General features: G+C 45.0%; 1 protein-coding gene across 2 annotated transcripts; it reads right to left on the bottom strand.

Moving 5' to 3' along the window:
• Window positions 1-1,328: 1,328 nt before the first annotated feature.
• On the bottom strand, window positions 1,329-9,026 carry LOC147455598 (uncharacterized). 2 transcript variants are annotated; one of them, XM_086514340.1, is made up of 6 exons: window positions 7,717-9,026; window positions 7,514-7,613; window positions 4,788-6,462; window positions 4,557-4,634; window positions 4,374-4,442; window positions 1,329-4,299 (listed from the first exon to the last, which is right to left on the bottom strand). In XM_086514340.1, the coding sequence occupies exons 1-6, from the start codon at window positions 8,709-8,711 to the stop codon at window positions 1,856-1,858; spliced, it is 5,361 nt and encodes a 1,786-aa protein (XP_086370466.1). In that variant the 5' UTR covers window positions 8,712-9,026; the 3' UTR covers window positions 1,329-1,855. The 2 variants fall into 2 exon arrangements, with proteins under 2 accessions (XP_086370466.1, XP_086370467.1); XM_086514341.1 differs by lacking the exon at window positions 4,374-4,442.
• Between the last annotated feature and the right edge of the window lie 1,221 nt (window positions 9,027-10,247).

The raw sequence follows: 10,247 nt of genomic DNA, 5'->3' as shown, positions 1-10,247 counted from the left end.
TAGTCTCACAAAAACCTAAGAGACTTTCCGACACCTCTCGAACTTGACTTGTTCTTTAAGGCCAGGTTCAAACGAGCCCATGAAATCTTCTACTTTATTGCTTGCCTCCACTCATGAGCTCACAAGATGGTGACAATGCTCATAATTTTGATAGAGAGAATGTATTTCGAGCACAAATGCTAGCCTAACAATTATGTGTGGCTGCGATGCACCTGGCTTGCGTTCAACCACGGTAGCCTACGTTTTGCATTGAAAAGCGTGCGACAACTCCTTGGGGGGGGGGGGGGGGGGGGGGGGGGGGGGGGGGGGAGCTCTCCTCGTTAATAAACAATACAAGGTGGACTCAAGGAATCAACGGCTGGAGATGGATCAACCGTTGATCGGCCCCAAATGTAAATTAAAAAATCAAGGTCCCTTGCGACGCGTCGACCCTTCAAACCCACGACCTCCCCCTCCACCTCATACTCTCACCACTTGTGCTACCGCGCGCTGCTGAAAGCAATGCGCCTTTTGCGCAATCAAATATCTGCCCCACCCCTTGTTGCGTCGATCCGACGGCCCATATGGCGCACCCGACCGTTAAATCGCCCATGCCGTACATCCGACGAGTAGCACGTGTCACTTATAAACGGGGACGGGGGGACCGGGGGGGGAGGCTCGCCCAATTAATGGTGGGTCCAAAGATATTTTTGTCAAACCACGACATGCCGCACACTCCTTTGCCTTGCCAGCCTGAACCCAACCTAAGAGGAAAATGGCATAACCAATCTAAGGTAAAGGGGCCAATAAAAAACCACCCCCCTTTAGGAGGACTGCCAGGGCAGTTTTTTTGTGCACTTTAGGACCCATTGTGAGACACAAATGGGTGAGAGTTGGGGTGGACAATGTAGCCAACTTGCAATCGTGGCCATTAGATCTTGGGTTCAAGCCTTGTTGGCACAATGGCTCTAAATGTCCCCCCATTCTGATTTCCTATTTACACCCATTTTTTATACACATAAAAAATGTTGTGCGGACGTTCATCGCCTGTATAAATGCAACTTGATTCTAGATTTTTGCTGTTGATAGAGACGATCTCGATCTTCATTTTGAGCATTTAAGCACTCGATTCTGTTTAGCGTGCTTTCCGGAGTGTGTGTTTCCTCTTAGGTGGCCTTAAGTTGGCCCCTTTACCCTACCACTCAGGTGTCTCTCACTCTTGACACACACGCACACACGCACGCGCACGCGCACGAGAGAGAGAGAGAGAGAGAGAGAGAGAGAGAAGAGGAAGAAGAAAGAACAAAAGATTAAAGCCAACAGAAGTTTTAGAAAGTGAAGCACAGATAAGCCGCCCAAAGGAACTTTTCGGGTGTCGACGTGCGCCCTTTGAATGCCGTTGAATACTTGAGCCCTCAAAGATATCAGGACATTTGGTAGCTAGCATTACATAATAAACATCGAATGTAATGCACAACTCGGTTGCGGACTATCCCATAAACTACAGCAAGATGAGAATCAGCATCATCACGCCTTGACATTAGAGCTTGAGAGTAATTACAACACTCGAGCAAACTCCAGCATGGCAATGGTCTGAATTCTCCCTCTCTGCTCCTAGGGTTTGAAAATAGCTCGTCATTCCCATGCAGGTACATGTACAAAATATACATTGGATTTAACCAAATGTAATGGAGACATCAGTTCTTCTAAGCAGAGAACCCGCATCCCGCAGCTCTCAATACTTTACACAACCCATCAGAAAAATCCAGACAAAGTCAAGGGAAAATGACCCTCGTTGTTACTGCCCGAGTGCACATCCCAGACCATAGAACCATGGAACCTTGTAAATATCTAGCACGTGCGGGCCCATGAAGCCTCAACTGTTGTACTTGAAACCAGGTCTGACACGCATTCCATGAAATGCATCTTGATTGGCATTGTAAAAGTCAACTAAATCTTGTGTACCTTCTTCTGTCTTGATTTCCACAAATGCGCAAAGCTTGCTTGGGTCGAACTTGTCCCTAAAGTAAGCTACCTGCGAAACCATGTGACCATCATAGCCGTGCTTCTTGTGCCGGAAGACCTTCTCAAATAACTGAGTCATTGAAACTTCATTCAAATCTTCAGGAATCCTGTCAACATAAACAGACCTCCTCCTATCCACCTCTTTGAATGCAGTGGCACTGATGGCCCGTTGGACTGCTAATCTGCTACTTCTCAAGTCATGAATATCACTTTCCCGAAGCCTCAAAAGCTCATCTATGTCGCTATTCACTATCCTTTCTCTTACGGCCGCAGGGGGTCGAACTACTTCATCGGCTTCTTGTCCTTCTTCTTTGTATAGGTCCTCTAATCGAGAGTGAAAATGAGGTTTCAGACGCATACATTCAAAGACATCTTCATCCTGACTGTAAAGTTCCAGCACCAGTCTGGTGAGTTCTTCATTGGCAAATACAACGAAGGCACAATATTTTGATGGGACATGCCGCACTTCAGTTATCAGCTGCTCTCCAATTGCATCTCGCTCTTCTCGAGTTAGATTCTGTTGCAGAACACGCTCAAAAATCTTCTTAATCATGCCTACTGAGGCACTTTCAGGAAGTCTGTCAGCATAGATTGTCTTTTCCGGATCCGATCGCTGTTTCTTCAAACGTGAGATTTGCCTCATCAAATCATCCCCCTTATCCGAATCATCGAGCTGATCAGGATAAGCCCCACTAAGGCGCTTCTCTAATTTCTTCCAAGAACCTGAAGAGCTGAGCCGGTATCCATACTTTCCATCTCGATTACGCGAACTTAGCCTCCTTTCTCCATCATCGTCTGCTGAATAGGGAACTGCCTTTCTGCCTAGCTCCATCTTCATGTTCAGAAAAACCTCAGGTCGACGAGAATGCAGATCAAGCATGAACTCAACCAGCTCGGGGGTTGCCAGATCAACAAATGCACAGCCCCTAGTAGGGACATATCTCACATCCAGAACAAGCTGCTTACCACTCGCATTAGCCAAGGAAGGGCCTATGTAGGTGTTTATTACATTCTCAAAGAGCTGCTTGATGGCCGGACCAGATGCATTCCTCATTAATTCAGTCAGATAAAGAGGCCTAGGTTTCTCTGCAACATAATCGGGCCTCATAGTAGCATCAGCATACCACACATCCTGTGAAAAATCAGAATCGCTTTCATTGTCTGCTGTTCTGTACTGTCTTCTGCTAAGATCCTCTTCTGCATTCCCATTCCTTGCAGCAACAAGAGAGCTTCTTGCATGCTCCACCCTGTTTCGAGTAGCCCCTTTGGAAAATGAGCCTTGCCTTTCAGCTCTAGAAAATGGTAACAGGCCCTCTTCAACACTCAAGCCATGAAATATTGCTTTATCCTCTGTGTACAATTTCAGTGAAGCCCTGAGAAGACGATCATTCGCCAATTCAACAAATGCACAGCATTTCTCTGGTTTATACTTCACATCGACCACCAGCTCAGAGCCAAAATCAACCTCCCCAGAAGACCCGAGCTTCTCCTTCATAACACTCTCAAGTATTGTCCTTATTTTGGATGATGTGATATGCTCAGGAAGATTACTCACATAGAGTGGTCTTGAAGCCCCTTCCAGCTCCAGAGTAGAATCTGCCTTTGGATCTTCCGAGAAGGAAACTGCACCTGACAGTTTGAAACTACCTTTGTCACCAAAAGTGATCAATGCATCATCTACCTTTGAGGAAGGTCCTGAAGGACTCTTCAACAAACGGCTGTCAACCTTAACAGGTGAACTTGGAAGAAGTTCCTTCGTAGACAATGCAAGGCTTAAGGAAGGGTCCTGGTTAGGAGTGCCTTCGCCACAATGTACAGCTGATTCCTGCAAATCTGCAATATGAGTTGCAATGTGAGTGGCCAGCTCTTTGGAAAAGTGCTCTGCAACACATTCAAGCAAAGCCTCTGCCTCCTTTGAGGCCTCCAGCAAGCCCCTTCTTCTGATACATTTCAGGCGCAACCCTATGAACCGAGGTCGAGACATAGGCTCTGCCTCATTTAGTGTTGAGACACCACTTTTGCGCAAAACAACACCAATCATTACCCCTGTCTCATCCTGCATTCTCTCCAAATTTTTGCCATCTTCCCCCTTTATCTTTTTCACTATAACTGGAACAGAAGGAGCCCCATCACCTGAATGTATCTGCACGGGACCTTCGTACCAAAGACATTTTACATAAACTCCCCGCAAGGCAACAGACTTCACAATGCTGACAGCCTGCTCCACAAACCACTTAGCTTCTACAGCATCACAAGCCTCCGAAGTTGCCATAGAGATCCTCACTTGCAAAGGACCTGAAGAGATGAGAACAGTAAAAAGGACAGTAAGGCACAAAAATATGTTCTAAATATTAACAGTTAAATCTCACCATTTTGTGAATCAGTCTTAGCACCCAAATTGAGTTTAGGAATGTCTGGACCTATCAGTGCATCTGACCCTGTAATTACAAATGATTAACCCGGATTTGGCGCATGTTTGCAACTTACAGGAAAGGACTGCACCATACAAACAAAACAATACAGAAAAATAACCCAAAAAAATTGACACTCACCATTTTGTCCATCTGTCTTGACACCAGAGTCAAACTTGGAAACGTCCATTCCTGTGGAAGTTATCTCTGTGTCGACCCCTGTCAACAAGATCAACATTACGTCAATACACTTGGTAGTGGATCGGTTAAGAAAACATCTAGAGCCTTCAAAACCACAACAGCATAAGTTAAGCATTCATTGGCCCTAATCTTGCATAGTAAATTCAAATTCTGATGACAAATAATTCCCACCATATTCTTCATGAAGGTAGAGACTGTTCTGCTTGGATATGAGCCATGTTCGAGTTTCTTTTTCGATTGGACCATCTAAAACAAATTCAAAACTTGCTACTGTTCCTTCTTCCTTGTCAGCCTTTGACTGTAAAGGAACTCCCAAACTGCCATTCCAACTTGGTTCCATCAAGGACAGACCTGTGTCCATTTCGGACACACCCTCTGTTTCACAGACAGGAAGATCAACGGCATCTTGGTTCATTTCTATAATGCTATCAAAGTTTGTATGAATCAAGAGAGGCTTGGTTAGTTCCTCGTCCAGAAAGAAGGCTTCTTTATCCTTCACTTCTGCCATGCCATCAGACTCCGGTAAAAAGGGCCCAGCAGCCAAACTGTTCAAGTGCAGAAAACCTTTGTTTGACTCGAGAGAAAGTGGTTTATCAACCCGTTCAAGATGGGTACGTAGCAAACACTCTTCCCGATCCAATCGTTCAACAGAAGCCTTGAATTTTCCATCACAACTAATCTCCCCTGCAAGCTGGCTCGGTTTAATCAGAACAGTAGCTTCCAATTCTCGAGAACGTTTTGAACTCGCATCAATTTCTTTGTCATTATCTCTTTCTCTTTTCCTGTTAAGCTTCCCAGATTCATGGATGGGACTAGCAGCCTTGCGGATAAAAGAGCTGCTTTTGGATAGACCCGAACCTTTCTCCAAAAGTTTTGGTTTTAAGCTTTCAGAGACTCTATCCTTTGAAGATTTGTCCCTCTCCTTGTGTGACATCCTGTCGTGATTCCGATTTTCCTCCCTGGTCTTTGACTTGGACACCCTTTCACTCTCATGATGAGAGCTCCTCTGATGATCCCTAATTCTATCCTTGCCAGAATCCCTATCTTCCTTGCCAGAACGAGTTGTATCCTTATTCCTGTCAGTCCGCCACTCCAGCCTTTCTGAATGTCTCCCAAGAGTCCAGCCAGACTTCTCTCTTTGTTTGGACAGTAACTTCTGATAAGCATGCATATCAATATCGTCGTCATATAGATCATCATTATGTCTGGAGGAATGCCTACTTCGGACATCTCGTGTATTGTCAATAGAGGAAGCCTGTTTCTCCAAGCGCCTCTTAGAACTCCTTCCCGAAGCCTCTAAGCCTGACCTTAAATTGGAATCTCTGCTTGAAACACGTCTTGTTTCAATTAAGGCAGTGTTAGTTAGCCCATCAGAGTGTCCTAAATGACGTCTGATGCGAGGTGGGGCAGGGCTAGTGGACCGCACTGTGTCTTTACCTCTTTCACCCAAGGGAGGTGTGCTCCGGCTTGATTCTAATCTTCTGCTGGAGGTAGTTCCACCCTTGTTTCTTCCAGCATCGTGATCAACTACCTGTTTTTTGTCTTTGTAATGGCCAGGTGAATTGCTACAAAAGATTCCATAAAGTGAATCAGGATCAAGCACATCTGTCTCTTCCAAGGCACCTAGAGAAGTACTTGGTTGGCCATTCTTGACCAATTCTTGAAAGCACTGGGAAGATATCAGATATAACTTAGCATCTATGCTGTAAGTGACATCTTCTTCCCATGATATCAGCGCTGCAGAATAAGGAAACGTTCCGTCAGCGCTGGCTTTCTTCTTTCCAAGATCCAGACCTAGCACAGAGGATGAAAATGACAACCCTGATCCATGTGACAAAGCTTCCACCTGCCATTAAATATCACAGATTCATTTGATGAAACAAAAAATGCAATGAAATGATAAGTACGTAATTATAATAGGGCACTGAATTTAAAAATATGAACCAACGAGATTGCATCCAAGAATTCATGAAGACTTGCGGCCAATGTCATCAACTGATGCCTCCTTTTCCTACCACTCAGCTCAACGCAATGTTAACCTTCACCCCTTATTAACCGTTTCCATGACACAAGAAATAATTTGACAGAAAGCTCTCCGTAGAAACCAAAACTCCACTTTTGTTAAAATTTATCAAAGCTCGAGGTTAGAATTTCTAGCAGTCAGCTATACTGCAGTTTTGTCCTCACAATTGCCAGCTATTTGACAACCAGCCTTCTCCACGCAACCCCTGAAGATAAGGTATTTTTATTAGATATTACTATGATGTCTTACTTAATTTGCAGCAAGATAGAGTTCTATGGGTTCATGCCTTGCAAGTTAACCTTCAACAACAGGGTAAATCGCTCTCAGTTCATACGCAAAGAGCTAAGATGCCAAGTAATCCTTTTACTACTCTGACTAAGTCAAAAACTGGTGCCCTTCAGGCCAGTACAATAATCAAAGAAAGGCCTACACTTGGCTACTATTCAACAATTGGATAAGGACCACGTATGGGGAGATAATAAAAGCCCATACAAATGCATAGGAAAGACATGTGACACCAAAACCAGAGATGCAGGTATTGAGAAGAGCAGGAATTGGCCCCTGGTTGCACAAAGCTAGCCCGTGCGCAAAGGGCCCAGCTTGCCTCTATGCATCGTTAGCCACTCTTAGATAAATTCTAAACTGCAACTAGAAACTTTTAAGCTCGATATAATTCGATAAACACCAGTGGTTAATTGGGAAAATCAACTTCAACTGCGAATCAGTCTTTTTAAGGCAGAAAAACCAGCAAGAGTACACGTCATGAAAAGGTCCCGTTCACGTATACTGACTTCTATACCCTCTCTCTAATAAGAGATCCTGACCATTTTTCATGGTTCCCTGAAAACTCCTTCCAAAGTGGGTTAATGTTTACCATCAAATTGAAACGATTGACCTCCTCTGAGGAAGCTTCCAAGGAAGGCTTAAATTGTGTTAGTGGCTCCGTCACTCCATTGCGTAGACTCTTCATGAACCTGCGAGATGCCACGTTTAAACCATAAAATTACATCTGGATCCAAGATAGACTGCCCCATGTAGCAGATGCAATCCAACAGTAAAGATTGGGGGAAGACGTACTCCTCGAGCTTCAAAAATTTCTGCGAGCTCAGAACAGAGGGGAGTTTTTTGAGCCGTGAATCAGGCTTCATAATGCCAAGACAGTAGGCATCAACCGGGGTAAGGAGAGGAGCGTCTGTGCGCAGCTTGCCATGCCAGAACGGAGAAAGATCATTGCTTCTCCTTGATGGAAGAGGAGGTCGATCATCAGCCCGCCCAAGGGCAAGGCCAAACACTTCAGCTTTTTTGAAGATACTGCCAGAACGTGCCAAACTCTGAGTACGATGAGCTTGTGAGTTGAGAGAGATTCCTCCCAAGGACAAAAGGACTGCAGATCCGTCTGCAGAAGCTCCTCCCAAGGACAATTGAACTGCAGATCCATCTCTAGAGGATGGAGAAGCTTCACCAGGGCCCGCTCCGTGATCATCCTTATGCTTATAATCATTGTTGTGAGGTCCCATACTCTTGTTAAAGGAGAAAAAAGAAGAGGTTTGGGGGTCGCCTTTATTGTTGTCGAGCACACCTTCATGTTTGTGCGAAGTGCTCACTTCTGCGCAGCTGCCTCCATTGATCTGAGAGGCAGTCGTATTACCGATTATAAACTGGTACACAGCACCGTGGGCGCCATTGCCCAGATCTTTACTTTCTTGCAAAATTTCTTGTGGATAGAGTTGCTCTTGCTGCTGGCGCAGGTTCACAGTGAGGCCTACCTCGTCTCCCTTTTCGACAGCATCCTCTTCATGAACAACTGAAGCTTTACTATGCTGCCGTGCAAGCGTGGGCTCAAAAGTTAAGGTAGACGACAATGAGCTTCTTGAATGGAGAAGCTCAGCGTGTCTTTCTACCGTAATTGTCGATGCTTCATCGTTGTCCCTCAGGACAGGAGGAAGCATTTCATAGTCAGAAACCTTACTCTCTTTAACACCAACATCAGAGGAAACAGGCGCAACTTTGAGATCTTCGGCTTCAACGAGGAGGTCGGAAGCTAACTCTGGGAATTCGTTGAGATCAAACATGGTGGGGTAAAATGGGGCAGATCTGCGAAACGCAGAGACAAGTGGGAAGGAGATCTGTAATACTTCAAAGCAATTAAGCTATTTGCCTGAAGCCAGGAGGTCTGAGGAAGTGATGGCTACTGCAGGCGACGTAGAGGAAGGAACGCGAGTAGGTCGATCTCTAGTTCGAGATAAGCTTCTGTAGAGCTCCAATGGAGCAGCCATGGCGGGAGTTGTCACGTGTGGTGACTTCAAAGGGCGGTGTGAGCAGAAAGATTGGAGTAGATGGCAATTGTGAGTAGCGGCAACAAGAAGAGTCAAGAAGAAAATGAGGGTTGGGTTGCCACCTACTGCCAGCCCATTTATCGGTCTCCCGATATCTTTCTATCGGCTCCAGCTAAGAGCCCCGTCCCACCAAGTGCAAAGGGTTGGAAGGGCTCACCATTGTCATGCGCTGCATTTCAATTTTCAGATTTGGCAAGAAAACATGGAGCCAACCAGTCGATAAAGGCAGAAACAGAGCCACCGCTGCTTGCAAATCTCCCCTCAATCCTACAATCGCAGCCGATAAGGCTTGTGCTATAAAAAATGGGATTGGAGTACCCTTTTGGAGGGGCTCGAGCGCTTGTGTCGTTCCCTTCCATGCGTTGTAGCCACCAGGGGAGACCTCGACTTCTCACGCATACAGCACTTCAAGACCCTCCAACCGCTAAGTGAGACGGGGCTCTAAGGGTGTGGTCCGTAATAGATAACTTGAATCGGCTAAGGAAAATTTGAAAATATACGTTAGGATGTGGCCACGTAAAGTATAGTTATCACTAAGATGTCATTGATGCAACTACGCAAAATTTAAGCATAGTGACAAAAGGCCTCGCACAGTTACATACTAGTAGTCCAAACTGGCTTATCGACCGGTTTGTCTCACACCACCAGAGAGAGAGAGAGAGAGATGAGAGTTATGATGATTGCATCAATATGACTACTATCTCATACACTGCTAAACGAGATCCACCTCCTAGTGGTCAATCACTTTGTTGCAACCCATCCAATGGCACTTTATCCCATAGTCTCTACTTATACCCCATACTCAATCATCTCTCTCTCTCTCTCTCTCTCTCTCTCTCTCTCTCTCTACCAAATCTACCTTAGGCTATTGAATTGGAGTTCAATACACATAGAAAATGTTCGATTGTCACTATTGTGCAGATAAATACCAATCCACATTAACCTACTGAAGTGAAGTTTCTTACACATAGAGCCTGCAATCAAAGCACATCCAAGACAGGAAGCTCATCACAGACTGTTTGTGCATGTTTGTATCCATTAACTACTTGCATAATGCACATGCCAACCTAGAGTTTATTTCCTCTTCATATTGACAATAATGTTGCAAAAAGTGCATGCCCAAGTGACGGCATCCTTGATTAAAAGCTCATGTAAACATAAAATTCTCACTTTGTGTCTACCAAAAACACCCCATTCCTTCCATGTCCATGCCCCTATTAGGCATATTATTGGATCAACTTATTCCGACAACTCACATTCTCAACATGAAGT

Source organism: Adiantum capillus-veneris, chromosome 6 (assembly GCF_014529385.1).
Source record: "Adiantum capillus-veneris isolate H3 chromosome 6, ASM1452938v2, whole genome shotgun sequence".
Classification (NCBI taxonomy): domain Eukaryota; kingdom Viridiplantae; phylum Streptophyta; class Polypodiopsida; order Polypodiales; family Pteridaceae; genus Adiantum; species Adiantum capillus-veneris.
The sequence above is the reverse complement of the archived record's forward strand: the minus strand, read 5'-3'. Positions and strand labels throughout refer to the sequence as shown.

What these genes read in the sequence shown, in the direction of transcription:
- LOC147455598 (XM_086514340.1), bottom strand. Translation starts at nt 8,711, where the DNA reads ATGTTTGATCTCAACGAATTCCCAGAGTTAGCTTCCGACCTCCTCGTT. An exon ending in TCAATCGTTTCAATTTGATG is followed by an intron (nt 6,463 to 7,513) that starts GTAAACATTAAC and finishes ATTTAATGGCAG; the next exon opens with GTGGAAGCTTTGTCACATGG. An exon ending in CAAGACAGATGGACAAAATG is followed by an intron (nt 4,443 to 4,556) that starts GTGAGTGTCAAT and finishes TTGTAATTACAG; the next exon opens with GGTCAGATGCACTGATAGGT.